The sequence below is a fragment of the Oenanthe melanoleuca genome, chromosome 9 (genome assembly GCF_029582105.1).
Source record: "Oenanthe melanoleuca isolate GR-GAL-2019-014 chromosome 9, OMel1.0, whole genome shotgun sequence".
NCBI lineage: Eukaryota > Metazoa > Chordata > Aves > Passeriformes > Muscicapidae > Oenanthe > Oenanthe melanoleuca.
The window spans coordinates 22,559,682-22,577,083 of NC_079343.1; the positions used below are offsets into that span (position 1 = coordinate 22,559,682).

General features: G+C 42.3%; 1 protein-coding gene across 4 annotated transcripts in view; it reads left to right on the top strand.

Moving 5' to 3' along the window:
• The window catches only part of LPP (LIM domain containing preferred translocation partner in lipoma), a 327,230-nt gene extending 311,773 nt beyond the window's left edge, over positions 1-15,457 (top strand). For all 4 annotated transcript variants that reach the window (XM_056498467.1, XM_056498470.1, XM_056498468.1 and 1 more), the window contains one exon: positions 615-15,457. In XM_056498467.1, coding sequence (XP_056354442.1) covers positions 615-743 — 129 coding nt within the window. In that variant the 3' untranslated portion in view covers positions 744-15,457. The remainder of the gene's footprint in view (positions 1-614) is intronic.
• Positions 15,458-17,402: the final 1,945 nt, after the last annotated feature.

Below are 17,402 nucleotides of genomic sequence, written 5' to 3' on the forward strand. Positions count from 1 at the left end.
CTGTACTCAGCCTTAAAGTTTATAGGCTAAGATCTCTGGAGCAGGTTTGGGGGCCTTTGGGGTAGTGGGGTTTCCATGTTCCTGTCTGACATCCTCCTTTTTGCCACAACCTTTTTGGCCAACTTTAATGCAAACACAGGTGACAGTTCTGGTAAGGGGAGACAGGCAGGGACTTTGCTTAGTTAGCACCCCTGCTAACTTTGTGGCGTTAACTCTTCCAAAGGAGATTACCTACAGCAGATATTGGTACTAAACTTTTACCCAGTGATGCTTCTCTTTTATCCTTTTTTTGAATTAGTAAATATGTGCTTCAGTTTGATGTTTCTCCAATGCTAAAGACCTTTGCTTCCTCAGAAATGTGAAGGGAATAATCTCCTTTTATTTTCAATTGGATTAAATTCAGCAGAGAGCTCGGGAACCCATCTTCTCTGCAGCATTGTCTCTTATCAGAAAATGGCTTAATCGTGAAATACATCACGTACCTCAGCCTCATGCTTTGTGCTGACTCAGGCTGGATCCTGTTACAAGGTGGAGAGTGAGGAGAGATATTCTTTGGCCAATAGATTCTTTGCTTAATCTTGCTCTTTCTTATTTACTTTGCTCTTATTTCCTAGGACTGTGGTGGCCTGCTGTCTGAAGGGGACAATCAGGGCTGTTACCCTCTGGATGGGCACATCCTGTGCAAGACCTGCAACTCTGCTCGGATCCAGGCTCTGACTGCCAAGGCCAGCACTGACCTCTGAGTATCGACTGTGACCCTCCCCAGGATGCCCAGTGGGGGATATTGCACAAGCTTTGCATGATTTCTTTCCAGCCTAGGGTCTGAATCTCTGTTATTGAAAATAATGAAAAAAAAAAAAGAAAAGAAAAAAAAAAAGTAAAACTGGAAGGCCTTGGAACAAGAGGGCAGTTTGAGAGGCCATGTTCAGACTGCCCATGACAGGCATCTAATTTAGGCACAACTGTTCAGGAGGGCAGTGAGTGAGTCAGAGCAGCTGCTCTATCTGCAGCTGATGGAGTTAAGGGTCACAGCACCTAAGTTAACTGCCTGTAGAAGGAGGTCTGAACATGATCCTTACTGTGCTTCTGTGTTTGATTCCTGTATCCTAAGTACATGAAGGTAGAGGGTGAAAGATGGCTGAGGTGGTTAATTCTCCCAAGTTATTTTGAGACCCTGACCAGCTCTCATTGAAGTCATGGGACTTCAGTGTCTGCTGATAACTTTAATAAGATCTGTGTCACCAGCAGAAGTAGCTACACTAGCCAAGAATGTGTGAGAGCAGACCCAGTGCAACTGCAACTGTACTGCACCTGAGTGTAGGTGTGATTGTGTGTCTTTGGAACACAGATTGGTTATTTCATAGGCCCTTCCTTGTCTCCACTCCCTTCCAGTTCAATAGGGTTTTTCTTTTACTCATGAAAATCTTCTTAGCTATTGCATAAATTTATTCAGTAGTGATGCTTCCAATTCACAATGTATGAGCAATCACAGAAAGATGTGAGCTTGCACACACTGTACACTACACACACACAACACACTACACACACACAACATGCTTTTGATTTACTGGAGGCATAAACCAGTCACATCCATTGAGAAGATCTTTAAGGGATGTGGGGCTGGAAACACATTTCTGAAATCCCAGTGGTTAAAAAAAAAGATAAAAATGACTACATAGAACTGCAGTGCAAAGCGATGCTCAGAAATATCTTACACCACTCTCTAATACAGCCCATTCTGGTGGGACCACTGGCAGTGTTGGTCTCTGGGTACACATTCAAGCAATAAAGTCTTGTTCCATCTCCTGTTATTGCAGTTGGAGGATTTTCCTTCAACAGTAACAGGGATTGAATCAGGCTTTGGGATGATACACATTTCTCTGATGTTAACACAAGTGATCTCTATTTTTCAGTAAAAAAAAAAATCAGATCTTGTTTCAACAGCAAAAAAAATTGTCCTAAGTACATGTTCAGTTTTGACCCTAAGAAAGTTAAAGAAGGTATTAAGCCTTTCACTGTGCCATTCCAGAAAGCAGGCAATTTTCCTCTCCCATTTTCATCCCAGCCACTTATGACTTGCCTCTGGTGAAATTCATGGCAGTAGAGTGCTGGGCCAGCAGCAGCATTTTCATCTTCAGTCCAGAATTAATATATATGCCAAGGTAAATAAAACCTGTGCACAGACAGTCCTTTTTTCCCCATGATCGTGGGTTTGGGGGTTTTTTTAGATTTTTTTTTAGTTTGGTTAATTAAAAACAAATCAAAAAATTAGAAATCTGTGGCATTCTAAGCAGCTATAATAGTCTTGTTCATGAAACCCATAATAACTAAGGTGCAAATTACATAGTGAGGGAGTAATTTTCATATCACAGAATTGACATTAATATCTTATTTGCAGATGTAATCAAGGAAAATACCTTTCTTTGCACTTAAATTAAGAAGCAGAACTCAAACAGTTGCTGGCTGATTGACCATATAAGTGACAAACTGGCACTTTTCAAGAGTAAGTTAAAAGATTTTTTTTCATGCATCCCACAGAAAAACAATAAGAATGTGATGCTTTCCTCTTCGTATCAGGCTTCTTTTACAGAGAATAATTATATCCACTAATACTGGAAAGAAAAGTTAGATGAGCTGAACTGATAAGAGACAAATGAAAAATTGTGATGGGACACTACAGCTCCTCCAAATGGTGCATTTCCTTTCAGTTTAGCACTAACTTTCTGGAAGAGCACTGTGATATTCAGTAGCTTCAGCTGTCTGTGGTAAATTCAAATGCAGAAATACCAGTCTGAAACCTCCATTCCTTGCATGGTTTATATGTTGGCAAACTTCACCAGTGTCAGGGAAGTTTCCCAAAATTCACAACTTGAAATGAATCCTTCTTTGTAGAAGGGTGGCATCATTGAGCAGACTTCACCACCATAGAGGCTGTGCTGAAGCAGTTTGACTTTTTATACTGGATTTCTACCCTGGCCTGCAAGAATGTTACTGCCTCAGACATAAACAGATTTTTTGGCACCCTGGCTCCCACCAGGTTCCACCTGGGCTGCTGCTCCCTGAACCGTGGCATGTAAGGTCCTTCTGAGCTCGCTTCTTGACACGCAGTCTGCACCACCACCAGTCCCAAAACCTTGCAAATACTGAGCAAATTTAGTTTGAGCTAACCCTACAAAAACGGGAGGTCAGTGCTGGGATACAAGCACAGGTGATAATGTGATGCATTTGGGTGCAGAATGAGCCATTCATCAGGCAGAAAACATAGCTCTGATCTTCCTTACTCTTGTGGGTGTTAAATCAAGTGGTTGATGAGACTCTCCTGAATAACCCTGGGGTAATTGATGGGAACAAACTGCCTGCCTTCCAGCAGAATGTGGCCTAGACTAAGGAGGACTCAAGTTCAGAGCTTTTGGGCTTTTTACAGCTCTGCCATAGGCTGGACTGGAGCAAGCCATATGGCTCCTTGTCTTCTGCCCTCTGCGTGAGAGAGCTGCTTTGCAGTTTCCCAGAGACATTAAGACTAGCCCAAACTGCTGATTTCTGGAGCTCTATTTTCTCATTACAGAAAAGTTTGCTGGTATGTAGGCCTGGGATTCCAGCCCATTTCAATGCATGTGGCCAGCCAGGAGATCAGCTCTGAATCCTCTCTGTTATGAGAGTGCTGTGGTGAGTTGGGCTGGCGTGCTGGAGGTGAGAGCCAAAACTTTCAAGCATTAAATACTTCATGGATGAAATATGATTGACAAAGATTGAACAGTGTTGATATTTGAGGTGCTGTGGCTGGTTTCTAGACCTGACACATCTGTGCAAAGGTACTATAATGGGATTTTTTTCACCCCTAAATGCCAAAGCCATCTGCCTGTTGGAAGGAGTGTCCAAAACCCTCTTCTTTATTCTGTGTGGTTTTGTTTTTCAAAATTGCTATAAATGTATTTGAAAGTTATTGTATATGCATCACAGAGGCTCTCATCACCCACATGTATATGGAAATCTCCCTGCTGGTGCTTCAGGATTTAATTAGGAAATGCTGGTGGGATTTATCTCAATTGTACTGCAATTAAGAACCACTGGGATATGGCTTCATCACAATATTTATCACATATTTATAATATATCATGTTTATCTGTTCCAAAGAAGGAGTCTTTTTGCCAAAGAGACCTTGCTTTTTTAAAGTTGGACCTTCTTAGCCATGACAAAAATTCACATCATCTGTGGCTGTGTTAATGTCCAAACTGTTCCTTTCAGAAAGAATTGGAAGATCACACAAACATTTCTGTTCAAGTCTGCAGTTTCTGCTTATGCTGCTTTGTCTAGTATTTGTTGGCAAGTAGGGCCTGATCCCATGATTTGTGTGACCAGACAGGGCCCAGGATCAGGTTCCAATTTAGCAAAATATTGAAGTCCCTGGGGTTTGTTTAAGCACAGACTTAAAGCCATTGCATGGTGTGACATAAGTCATTAATACCAGACTGGTTCTTTGTCCCCTGATCACACAGGTTTGATCTGGGCAGGATGTGGGCACAGTCAAACTTCTATCAAATTATCCAGAACACAGGGAATGGCTCCTGTGTCACCCTTATGCCAACTGCAGGAGAGCACCACAGCTGATCAAATGTAACGTTTGGATGACAGGAGGCTGAGTTGTTACAAGATGAGTGCTTTGTCTTGGGTGGCTGTGGCACCTTCCTATGTCACAAGTAGCCCTGCAGCCAGATTTGCTGTATCTTTGAGCAATGGCTTTAAAACTGACTGCTTAAACTTTCTCCAGGAGGTTGAGTTGCCTTGGTTACAGCCCAATCCTTAAGCATATCCCCAAGGCTAACACTAGTATTTTGTGAATGTGATAGTTTTATTGTCACTTATTTTATTCATTGAACATTGCTTTTAAAAACAGAAAGCCAAACCAATTCTTTAGCCTATCAGATAACACACCTTTAATTTTGGTTTTGGGAGGGGTGTTAATATTTTAATTCTTAGATTTTTATCATGGCTGCAAAACACTTGGGTAATGACTTAATCATAGAGGTGTGGGAGTAACAAAGTGTTTGTCACTCTACATAATAGTGTTCATCATGATAGTAGGAGTGAGGCTTTCACACAACACAGGCCTTAAATTGACTTTCTGCCTATCAGCAAAATGTGCCTGAGAAGAATGAGAGGAAAAAAAAAGTGTCTTTAAAGAAATGGTGGTTGCTAAAGAGAATATGCAACAAGTCTGTCTGAAATCTCTTTGGACCTTTAAGGGCTGCTGCCTGGCTGTGGTTAGCTCAAGCCTGGTTAGGTTTGATAAATGGTGGTTCCTTTTGATTTTGGAGAAGTCTGGAAGGCAAGGGATACCAGGAGCCAAGAGAAGGTTCTTGAGAGAAATCCCATGTCAAGGATAAGTGTTTGACACCTGGTGCTTTTGCTGAGTGGCTCAGAAAGGGTTTGAGTTGCTGGCTGGTGTCTGTTGGTGTCTGGTTCCTGCAGGGGGGTCACAGTGTTGGTTTGTGTGTGTTCAGCAGCCTGGCTGGACAACACCTCATACAGGTTCAGTGCTGCAGGCTGGGGCTGTTGGAGAGGGGGTGCTGAACCATCCCACTGTGCTGAAATCCCCATGAGAAAACACCAGCCAGAGGGTTTGTTGTGGAAGGAATTGCTCCATAACCTAGAGGTTAGTAAAATACAGACCAAGAGAGCTGTGAGAGCACTATTTCCAGTTAGAGCTGGTTGCAATTTTTACACTAAATTACTTGATATCAGAAGGGCCATTTTTTTTTTATGAGAAATTCTCTCTTTTTGCAATGTTACCCACAACGTTTTTTGGGCATTGTTTTTGCTGTTATGATTAAAATTATACTGAATTTTTATCTAAATAAATTTCAGAATTGTTAACAAATATTTTTATTTCTCAAAGACCCATGTCATCTTTCACAGTTTTTTGTAGTTCTTGGGTTTCCTCTGTTGGTAAATTAAAGTTTCTGTTACAATTTTGAAAATTTCTTTGGATAAAAATTCTACTTAAAACCAAGCAAAAGTTCTTGGGAAGTGGTTCAATATTGGACCTGGAGAAATAAAAAAAGCTTTGAAAATTTTCACAAGATGTTTTTTTCCTATTTTTAACTAGTTCTGCTAATTTTGAAGTCACTGTTTTCTTTGTTAGAACAATCCAAGTAATGTGACTCTTAAAATAACAGTGTTACTTCTTTTGGGTTCATTTTTCTTATCCGTCTTAAAGCCATGGAGTGGCTGGCTGCAGGGACTGCCAGTGTCTTTTTCTGTGGCAGCTGCAAATCTCTTCTTTGTTTTTATCTTGGGGTCCCTTTCTGTTTGATTTCCCCCCCTGAAATTACTGAAGAATATAAGCACATTGTGGCAACTGCCATGAAAATCAAGAGATACTGATTGAACTTAATCTCTTTTCTGGGTTTGGGAATGGCATTTTTCCTTAAACATTTCTAGAAATGCTATCTGTCTCCCTCAGCATTTCAACTTTGAGTTTGCAACAGTTGGTTGCCCAACTGGCATTTGGAGCCTGGGAGATAACAGACTTTACACCTGTGAATTTATAACGTTCATCCAGCATCTAAAAACCTAAGAGAAAAAACATAACCTCAGTAGATTTCCTGGTGGACATTGAGGAACAGCTGTCACTTCAGCCTGGAAATTTTCTGCTGTGGTCTGCAGAGCAGTCTGGCATACAGACACACATGTCAGGTGTTTGTGGGGCTACAACTGAGTGGAAATACAGGCTGCAATATTGAGTGTTGCTACTAATATTCCTCTGGGCTTTATTCCTGACTACGTGTCCCTGGTCTCTTAGACTTCATGTAATGTATGGAAGCACAGGGTTTATCACGGGTAGCAAGAGCAACCAGTTAAAACTTTTTTTTTCTTTTTTTTTTCATTTTGCTGTTTGTCCAGTATTCTTATCCTACAAGATATTTTAGAAAATGAGGAAGGAAACAGAAGCCCCAGTGGTGGCATTACCTTTACATTTCCAGGGGTTAGAGTCCCTCCCCAGGAGCATCACACTTGGGGTGTCTCTGCTTTCCTGCCTCTGCCTCCCCTTGTCCACAAGCCTCTCTCTTACCCACTTTTTCCATGTCCTCAATGTGCACTCATCTTTGCAGTAAAGATGGTTTCTTACTTACTTCACCGAGGTATTGTGAGTCTTAGCTAGTAGTTGGAAAAACTTGTTCAGATCTTTAATCAAGTAGTTTTGTGCGTCCTTAGTATCAGTGGCCTGCCATATGGATATCAAAGAAAATTGTTATAATTATTGCTTTTAAAATGATTATGAAATTGTGCCTTACTTTTTCAGTCATATTTAACCATGTAATTTAGAACCACATGATTGCAGGGATTTACCATGAAGAAATATGTTTGAAGGATAGTTTGTTTTTTAATTTTTTTTTCCTCAAAAATGATTTTATTAGCTTTTTCTCTTTTATTTTTTTTTCCTCCAGTTATGTTCCTTTAATATGTTTCTGTAAAAGGGCAGCCAGAATTTGCATTCGTGAGAGACAGAAGATTTTATTTGGTCTTGTATGTAGAGCTTTCATTTTCTTTTATGTTCCTTCAGGAAAATTCCTCTCTCCCCAATTACTCATACTGAGATGTCTTTAAATGCAGGCTGACCAGTAAGGGTTTTTTGTTGTTGTTTAATTTAGTGTGTGGTTTGCTTTGTGGTTGTGGTTTTTCTTTTAATTAACCAGATATCGGGTGCTTGGGAGGCATTGCACATTAATGCAGAACGTTAATGCTAATTTTCACAGAAAAGACAAAATTAGAGTCTTTCCCTGTCTCCAGTGCAGTTTTGTTACTGCTCTGTGTACAACACTAATATTAAGCCAGACTGTAAAGGCTAAATACTCAGAGTGACCTACTTCCATTCACCAGCAAGAATCCTTTGTCAGCTGACTGCTGTTTGTTTGTTCATTTTTAAATGTCGGATTACAGAACGAGCATCTCCTAAAGATGAAAGAAAACAGTGTTTTCATGTGCAGGAAATTTGGGGTTGCAGTAACAGAACATTTTCTTTGTGAATTTGGATGTCATGGTGTTTTAAGCTCCTGCCTGGAGCCTAAATCAATTTGGCCTCTCATCCAGTTCATCTAACTGGTGCTCCTAAAAGGCTGCAGCCCTGCAAAAGCTCATGCAGCATTTTTGGCTGCCTTCCCTTGCTCCCATTTGGTACATATTTTCACAATTTAACTGAGCTTTTCTTTCTGCTGAAGGTCAGATGCAAGCGATACGAAACACTAAACTTTATAAACAAGCAAAACCATTTCAACCACAGCATTTTGGACTAGAATGGATTTTTAGGTGGCGCACTGTCTGCTGGCCTTTGGAGAGGAGATCCTGAGACTGCATTGGACTGGAACAGGATGCAAAGCCACAAGCCTTGTTTTTTTTAATAAACTACTTACTGTAATCCAGCTACACAGCTTCAGCCTCACACTTCAGAAGAAGCTTCCAGTAGCTATGCACGTACAGGCACTTTCTCTCTTGCAGAAAGTGAAACTTTCCCAACCAGAGTAAATTTAACCTATTGCATAAGATGCTGGAAGTTGGTTGGTTTTTTATTTTCCTCGGGATTCTCACTGTAACCTCTGTGTGCAGAGGATGAATAGCTTTTCTTTTTCCCTCTCTTTTTTTTTTTCCTGACAAGATTAGATGTTGCATATTGATGAGCTAGCATTTCAAAGGTCCATGGGGCTTTGGAACATATTAAGACTCTCTGAAGTTTAATATTCACCATGTTTTAAATATTCAGAAGGAAAAATCTGCATAAAATGGCTTTTGATAAATATGTTCTAGGGATTCTTTCTTTCTGTCTTACACAAGCATTATGGGGATTGTGGCTGTGCCAGTTTTGTTCCAAAGTGTCTTTTGTTTTGGCGTTTCAGGATCATTTTGGTCCCATTTGTATGCCCAGTACCAGTCCTGAAATCTCTTATAGTTTTTACTGGGACTGTACAGTAGGCAGGTGGATGTGACCAAGAAAAAGGCTCAGCTGAGCATTGGAACTCCTGAATATCTGCTTGGGGGCTCCCTCCTTATGACAGCTGGGCACATCCAGCCCTTTTCTGTGCTGTGGGATTGGGATCAGTCTGGTGGTCAGGCCCTGAGGAGAACTTTCTGCAAAGGTGCTCTATGCCAGTGGGGTTTTGAGATTGGAAAGGGCAATATCCTGGGTGCAGGAGCAAAGCAAAGTGTCATTTAATGCATCTCAGATCTCACAGGGCAGTCTCCCCTTCCTTGGAAGTCTCTTTGGTGACAATCTCACCAAAAAGCAGTAAAAGAAGTGCCTTTAGGAGAAATCCCCCCCTGGGGATGCTCCATTTCTCCTGCTCTTGAAAATCTGATTCAAGCTTTAGATGAGGAGGATCAGTTGCTGGCTGCAAAGGTGCAGCTGTTTTGCTGTATTACCAACACATGTCCTTACCCTCCATGTCCTGTGGTACATCCCAGGGTGTTGCAGGACAGTGCTTTGGTGCCCCTCACACCCAGCCTTGACTTTGTCACACCAGTCCCTGTGAATCAGTGCCTGGTGTTTGTTCTCAGGACCGCTCTGGCTCCGGCCAAGAGCACCTCATGCCTCTATGCAAAAGGTGGTGCTTTCAGGTTTTACTTTACAAATAATGCAACCCTTTCAAACTCACCTTTCTTCTCTCATGTATTCTTGACAGAAGTAGGATTTTAAATATTTCATAGCATTCTTCTTTCTTCTTCCTTTTTGCCAGATGCCTTGAAAACATTGTCAGATTACGATCTAGGGGGGATCAGGATCAGTTTCCTTTCCTTCTTGATTGCATGGTGTAGGTTTGCAGTAAGGGTTTTGTCCTTTTTTCATTTTTTTTTTTTTTTTGTTAGTCTTACAGAACAGATGCCTTCATTTTATGCAGAGAAAGATTGTCTATGATTAGAGCTAATCCAGGATGGCAGGATTGGACCCCCACAGTGAAAGCTAGAAAAGTGATTGCAAAAGTATTCTGTTTCTCCTTTATTAATTGCACAGGAAGTTTCCACCAAAGGCTCATGTAGCCCAACTGGCCTATGTAATAAGTAGCAGGGCCTGTAATTACAGTCTGTCTTCTGATCCTATCTGTGCTCTGACTTTCTAGGCACTGCAGTTCTATTTACATCTGGCTCTTTGTCACCTTTTTAAATTTTTGATTGGTCACTAAGGGAAGGAGAGCACGAGCCATGAGCCCTGCGAGGTGCAGCAAGTAAAGACGGGGGAGTCCTCATCCCTCTCAGGTATCTGCCTGATTTGGGACACAGAACTGAGCAGGAGGGTTTTACCAGCCCTGCAGCAGAGGAAGTGGGCTGCTTGCCAACTGGGTATCTTTCAGGACCTCAGAGTTTGAACCTTTTACAGGTCTTAACTAGTGTGCTCTCCTGTGAGTTAGTTCATCAGCGTTTCTGTGTTCTGAGCTGTTCCTACAGAATTTGACCTTTTTTCTCTGTAAGATTCAAGGTTTTATGGTTGCAAAGAGATCCTTCCCCATATGGCATGAGGAGGGAGATGGCTTTTGGCATCGTGCAGAGAAGCTGTGTTACAAATCCTGGTATCAATGTCGAAAACAAGAGTAACTTGAGTGGGAGGGTGAAGGCAGTGATTTACACGTGGTTCAGTACCAGGCTCACCAGCTCTGAGCACCAGCAAGCACAGCCTCAAGCAGATGAGCTCCCTGGGGTGTCAGTTCTGAGACCTGCAAGAGAATAATGGGCTCCTCTTGGGACTGTTTGGTGCTGGTCACTTTGGCAGTAATCTCTTGTCTCATTTGGAAACATGCACTAAACTTTGGGTAAAGCTACAGAATGGTGCCCCCCAGGCTTTTTCCTCAAGGCAGACTCCCGGTGCTATGTTTGATCAAGAGGAATGAAAGCCATTAGGCAAATATTGTACTCTGCAAAAAACCCCATTAACAATCTACTATGGATACTTTTAATGTCCATTAAACTGTTACACAAATTGTCCCTTTTCTAGTGCTTGCACTGTTATTTCATTATTTTTAACCTGACTCCTGTTTAAAAAATACCCCTCAATTTTTTTTTTTTTTTTTTTTTGGTAACTCTGCTTCTAAGAAAGTTGATGCTTTAAAAGAAAAAAAAAAAAAAACTTAGTTTCAAACATGGGTTTTTCAGGCTTCTAAATTAATAATTTCTACACCTGACCCAGTTCCTGCAGCTGCCAAAAAAGAAAAGAGAAAGCTATTTAAATTTCTCATAGAACCATTTATCTCTTAAAATATGCCAAGGCAATTTGAGGTGGGGGTGGAGACTCAGCTATTTATCTCAGCAGCTTGATTTTTCTCTTTATGTTTCTAACTGTCAGGGGGAAAAAACCGGTAGGAAGCTATTCTTGGGCTATTATTGATGTATTGTGTTGCCATTATGCAGGATGTCTGCTTTGCTATATACGGAAGGACATTAATAATAGCCATCTCCCCTGCCCCCCCCCCGGGTTCCTCTTTGGGAAGATATGGTTTAACTGGAGCATCTGCTGTGTTCAAATTGCTGCTCCTTCCTCCCCTTCCCCCAGTTCATTCCCAAACCAGTTTTGGGAACCAGGGCTAAGGAAATAAGGAGACATTATTTTGGCCATTTTTCTGCCTACTTTTGTGGTTGCTCCAGGCAAATAATTTCCATGCCCTGTACCTGTCTACCCTTTTCCTTCCCATGTATTGCCCCAGCTTTCATTTTAAGTTCATCAATGCAAAGAAAAAAACCTTTCTTGCTGTCTTTTTCTTACAAAGGCTGGCTGGCAGAGCGGGCTCAACAACAGACCTCTGATTTGTTATTACCCAGCATTTCGTATCCACAAACGTCGGTTTCATTATTTCCAATTAGTAGGAAAAGGTATTCCCGTTCCCATCCCTCCTAGCCCAGGTTTAAAGCATTGTTATGAGACTTTAAAGGGTCCTTCTGCTTGTTTAAAGACTCGGGTGCTTGTTTTATTTTTGGAAGCAGAGTGTACAGTGAACAGGAATAGTTTGATGTTTAAAAAATAGCCGCAGTTCAGCATTCTCCTGAAGTGCGGGAAGTCCTGTCTCCGCAGGGCTGTGCCAGCAGCGTGACAGCCCAGAGAGCAAAGCCAGCTTGAAAAGGAAAAAGAACTGGCCTGCCCCACTTCATCTGGGAGAAGAGAGAGGTGAAAATAATAAACGTGGCAAGAAAATAAAGGACAGAATTGCTCTGATATTTTATTTTAATGGTTGTTCCTGAGTCTCCTGCTGATTTTGTTCCATAGTAGCTTTGCTTATTCAGCATTTTTGGTAATCAGGACCATGTGTTTTTTCATGGTATCATTATTTTTACTTTTCATTTGTTGAGTTGTAGTCTTGCCTTAGTCCCCATAGGGTGTGGAGACACTGGTTTGGGCACTGAATGAAAACAGTTAGGAGCTCTGTCTAGGAGAGCTTACCTATAATTTGGAACCAGCAAATGCAATAAGAATATTTTCCAGTCTGATATAAAGAGGTTTTCAAAATAGGAATTCTACATAGGAGGAATGCCTTCACTGGAGGAAATGCTTAGATTTCAAAATGAAAGGGAGATAGCCATTCAGTGTAGTTTCTTGTTGCTTTTATAATCTTCCTTGGTGGTGCACAAGGAGAAAAGTGACACCCTCTGTTCCCTAAACTAAGCCAGAGCCCAGCATCTCCTCTGCAAGCATTTGCTCCAGCTCCAGCTTTCCACACTGCTGTGGAAAGGCATGCTAGGGGAGCAAGGTCAGCCTCATTCTCTCCACAGCCAGTACTGCTCCCCATGGTGAGTCTGCTCCAGCCTAGGGATGATCCTGCCTTCCTAGTGTGAGTATTTGGCCAGAATCAGCTGTTTTCTCTCTGCCATTGTCTATGGGACTGTGTGCAATGATGATTTGCAGGGAGGGAGGAGAAGATCCTGTTCCAATTAGGCTGCCTTTGTGCTAATGTTTCATTCAGGGCTGCATGAGATAAGAGCAGTTTGCACTGAAATGCACAGCCGGAGGGTTGTAGTTTGCCGTTCAACTGTGTTGAGATGGAACCCGTTGAAAATCCAAACTGGGGTGCTTTTTTCATCTGCCAGTGCTTTACTGACAGCTCTGGGCAGGCTGGAAACCCATTCCAGTTTGGCAAATGGACATTTTGTGCCTTGTCCCCAAGTCTGATCTACTTCTTTGGTTTATCCATCTAAAAAGTAGCATTTCTAATGTGCCTAAGTAGCTAAGCTCCTGACGAGCATCTCAACAGAACAACCAGCAAGGTGACAAGTAGGCTATTGACAGAGCTGCCTTTACAAAAAGTGTATTCCACTTTCTTCACTGTGTGCCTTTTCAGAGACCTGCTGTGCTCCTTTATCAGCAGCAGAGAAACAGTCCTAGTGCTGAGCAGGGATGGAGAAGAGAAGCAAGAGGCTAATACTGAGCTTCTGTTCTCCATGGGGATAAGCAAAGCAATGGCTTATCCCATCAGTGCAGCTTGTCTTGCTTTATACACCCTGTTGTCTGGTGGGCAACTGTTCTGTAGCAGAGGTACTTGAGTATGTCTCCTCAAACATCTCTTCCTGATTAGAACTCCAGAGTCATTCATATCTGAATAAGTTTTCCCTTAATATTGTCTCTTATAAATTTTCCATCACTCATTTTTTATACAATGTTAAAAGAGAAAATCTGAAGATGAACAAAAGTTTGATTGGTGCTACTGTATTAAAAAGGCTGATATGCTCTCGTTTTCAATCCTCAAAATAATGTTTTAGCAAATTTTTGCCCTACTGTGATCAGACAGGAAATGCAAGGTGTATTGGAAATGCAGTAAAGGGGAAGATTTGATGTTTTGATGCTCCAAGCTGCACCACTGTGACCTCCTCTGCTGCCTCTTTGGAGAGCAAGAATTGAGTATTGGTAGAGGTGTGGGCAGAGCCAAGTAATGCCTGGGCTTTCTCTCATAGTTTTGCTAGAAAGGATCTGCCTTGGTGAGACATCAACTTCCTTGATGGTCCTGTACTTTCCCATGCCACAGCTTGTGTTTTGGACAGTCAGAGAGACTGGAGAGCAGCCTCCAGTGCCTTCTCTCTAGTTAATCAAATGAGAGACCCCAAGTACTAATTTTGCAGTTTTATGGAAGTCACTTTACAGAACAGAACAAACAGCAGAAGTTTTGTCATGTTTCAGAGCCCAATCTCTCACGCTGGCTTTACCTGTGGGCTGATAGAAGGGAGTCTGAACCACAAACAGGATTCCTCTTGGCTACATGCCCCATGGAGAACCCCCTAAAGGCTGGGAGAATGGTTCAGCTCTTTCAGACTGCAAGGAGGAAGTGCCCCCAGGAATATATTTGTCCTACATAGCTGCTATGCTTTGGCCTATCCCTGCCAGTTGCAGACCTGTCTGCTGGAGGGTTCACCAGGGATGATCTGTACTGGATGTGCAGTAATTCACAGTGGCCTGAGGTGTGTTCCAGCTCCATGGTGGTTGTTGGTTTAGCCCTTGAGATGGAGAAGGTTTTGCCTTGTTGCCTTTGTTGCAGTTGGGAGGGAGCATGACTGGCCACTCTCCTCCTTGTCTGGTGTCAGCAGACAGAGGCTCTCAGTGGTATGGGAAGCATCTTCCTTTTAAATGTGAATCACTAGCCTAGGGATCTGGCAAGGGGGGCACAAGGAAGCACTTTCTATACAAGGAATGCTTCTGCTGCACACTCTATGCCTCAGATCCTAATGAAGTAACATTACTTGAGCTTTTAGGACTGGTCTCCTGTCTGCCAGGGCTTGGGGGTACCAGAGTTTTACTCCTTGCTGAGCAAAAGCACTACCCAAGTAGTGGGGGGCCTAATCCTGCTGCCATTGGAGTTTTCCTGATTCCTGTGAATTGCTGAGTGCACCTCCTGTGAGCTGCTGAGTAGCCTCCCTTGTCACTGAACCCATCAGGCCACTTGTCTCCCTCACTGACTACTTCCACAGGGCTTTGAGGGCACTCAGGAAATGCAATCAGCACCTTACAGGATCGATCTGCTAGGCAATAAATGAAGTTTTTTCTCTGGTAACTTGTGTGCATGAATTGAAAATCATTTATTCCAATTTGTTCTGAGGACAGATGCAGCATATACACATTTTCTATATTTATAAATATATATAGATATATATTTTGTTCTCAGCTAGTTACCTCTTCTAAACTGCAATTTTCAGAGCAACCGGCATATATTTTTTATTCAACACGTAAAATGACTTTTTACAGTAAGAGAATGAAAGCTGTTTTAAGCATGTGTTTTCTGTATTTTTATTATGCATTATCCAATTATATTGAGATGTATTTTCCTCTTTGCTCTGCTCTTTCAGTTGTTATCCTTTTTATCAGTTATGCTTTTCAAATGTTTTGTAAGGGAAAATAAATATGCAAAATCGCCAGATGCCTTTTTTTCTTTGCAGAAGAAGTATCACAAATGCTTTTTTATTACATTTTACCAATCCAATAAACTTCTTATAAATTTCATTTTTGTTTGCTAGTGTGTGAAATTATTTTTTCAAGTTGAATGGTATTTACTTTCTCCCAGCTTCCACCTGCAATTATGCTTCATATCCTTCATCTTTTTCTTTTATGTTCAAAATTTCATTGTGTGGATCCTGAGCATACCTAATTCAAGAGTCTGTTTTACTGTTGGGTGAAGTAAGGATGCAAGGTGTCCCAAGAGAGTCTCCCCCCGTCATATTGACCATCTCTTGATGAATTTTGCACTGTTCCTGAAAACGTGTGCCTTTGCAGTGGAGAGCACTCCATTCCTAACCCATGCAGTAATCTGCAGAGTTGGGTTTTATGGAAGGGTGTCCACAAATGTTCTCAAATTTGGGTTGTGATGGGGTGACAGCAGAGCCAGACACCCCACTCTGCAGCTGACTGGAGGAACATTATTCAAACTGCTATGGGGAGAGCAGAAAGAAGTGTGGTTAACAAAGCCTATCTCTTACAGAAACTTGTTTCTAGGGTATCATTGCAGTAAATAATCAGGATTGTTCCCATCTGCTTAAAAAATATCACTGGTCTCCACACAGCCTAACCTCCACCTCTCCAGCCAGAGAACCTGGTCCAGCACCAAACGCTTTCCCTGCCAGAAATGCTTCATGTGGTGGGGAGTCCAGTGTATCCTGATAAGCTTTTCCACAAATGCATGCTAAATACCTGCACCCTGCTTATAGCTTTTGTTTTTCTACCCTTTCTATCCTTGGAACTTTTTATAGAAGCCCTTTCCTCTCAGAAATCTGCACAGTGCTGCCCAGATCGTCTGCAAGGTGGGATTCATTTCCATGAGCTTCAGCAGCCTGGAAGACAGCTTTGTTGTCTGAGGTGTCCTCCTGTCAGTGGAGAAGCTGTGTCATCTGTTCTTTAGGTAAGCATCTGAGACAGGTTTGTTTTGTGCCTTTAAGGGTTAAATGAGATGAATGCTGTCCTCCCTATCAGTAGAAGTGGTTATCTGAAAAGAATTGTAGAGTTGTAGAAAGATCCCAAGCCACACAATACAGCTAAACCCATTCCCTCCATGGCATCCCCATGAAAACTTTACCTAGTGTGACCTTGAAGACACCTGCATGTGGAGATCCCACAACCTCCCCTGGCAGTCCTCTCTACAGCAGTGCTGTCTTCACCCTTGGACAGTCTCTGCTACTATCCAGACCAAATATTCTTGGCTGTAAATTAAATACCATCCTTACTTCCCCACCAGCAGGGAAAATGAAGGACTTCTTTAGTAGGTTATGTATTGCCAGGGGATGCTTTGTTAGCCGTGGAAGGAGGCACAGGCAGCAGCCTCACTCCCAGCTGCTCCTCCCCTTCCCCAGGGGATTTAGGAAGGGCCTGTGCTCTCCCTCAGGAAAGGACAAACTGCAGCTTGTTCCTACAGGACACGGGAGTCTGACAGGCTTTGTCTTGGCAGTAAAGGGAGTGTGATGGTGTGGGCTTTCAAGTCTATTCAAACTGCTGTATAGTTTTCCAAACTCGATATTATTACTTCCTTTATAGCACAAGGTACTTTTTCCTAAACTTGTTACAGTGGAAAAGTTCCAGGGATACGTTGTCCACACACAAATCAAAATGCATTAGCAGGCCAGGGGCCAGAGGCAAGGGCCAAGGGTGGGGGAGCTATTAATTCCACAGTTTGGCACTGCTTTTCTTGCAATCAAAGGCTACCAGAATCCTCTGAAGACAATGAAAGCTTTGGGAGTGAAGTGTATCTAAAATCCAGGTGCCAGTGGGGGCTGTCCTGGGCTGAGGAGGGATGGAGGCAGAGGTGACTGTTTGGCTCTGTTGGTGACATCCCTGTTCAGATGAAAAGCAGTGGGCCCCTGTGTTCTCCTGGTGCAATGGCTGTCTCTAGCTGTGGCTACTGGAGGTTTAACCACCTGGCTTTGAAGAAATGTGGGCCTGGGATGTTCATCTTGATGTT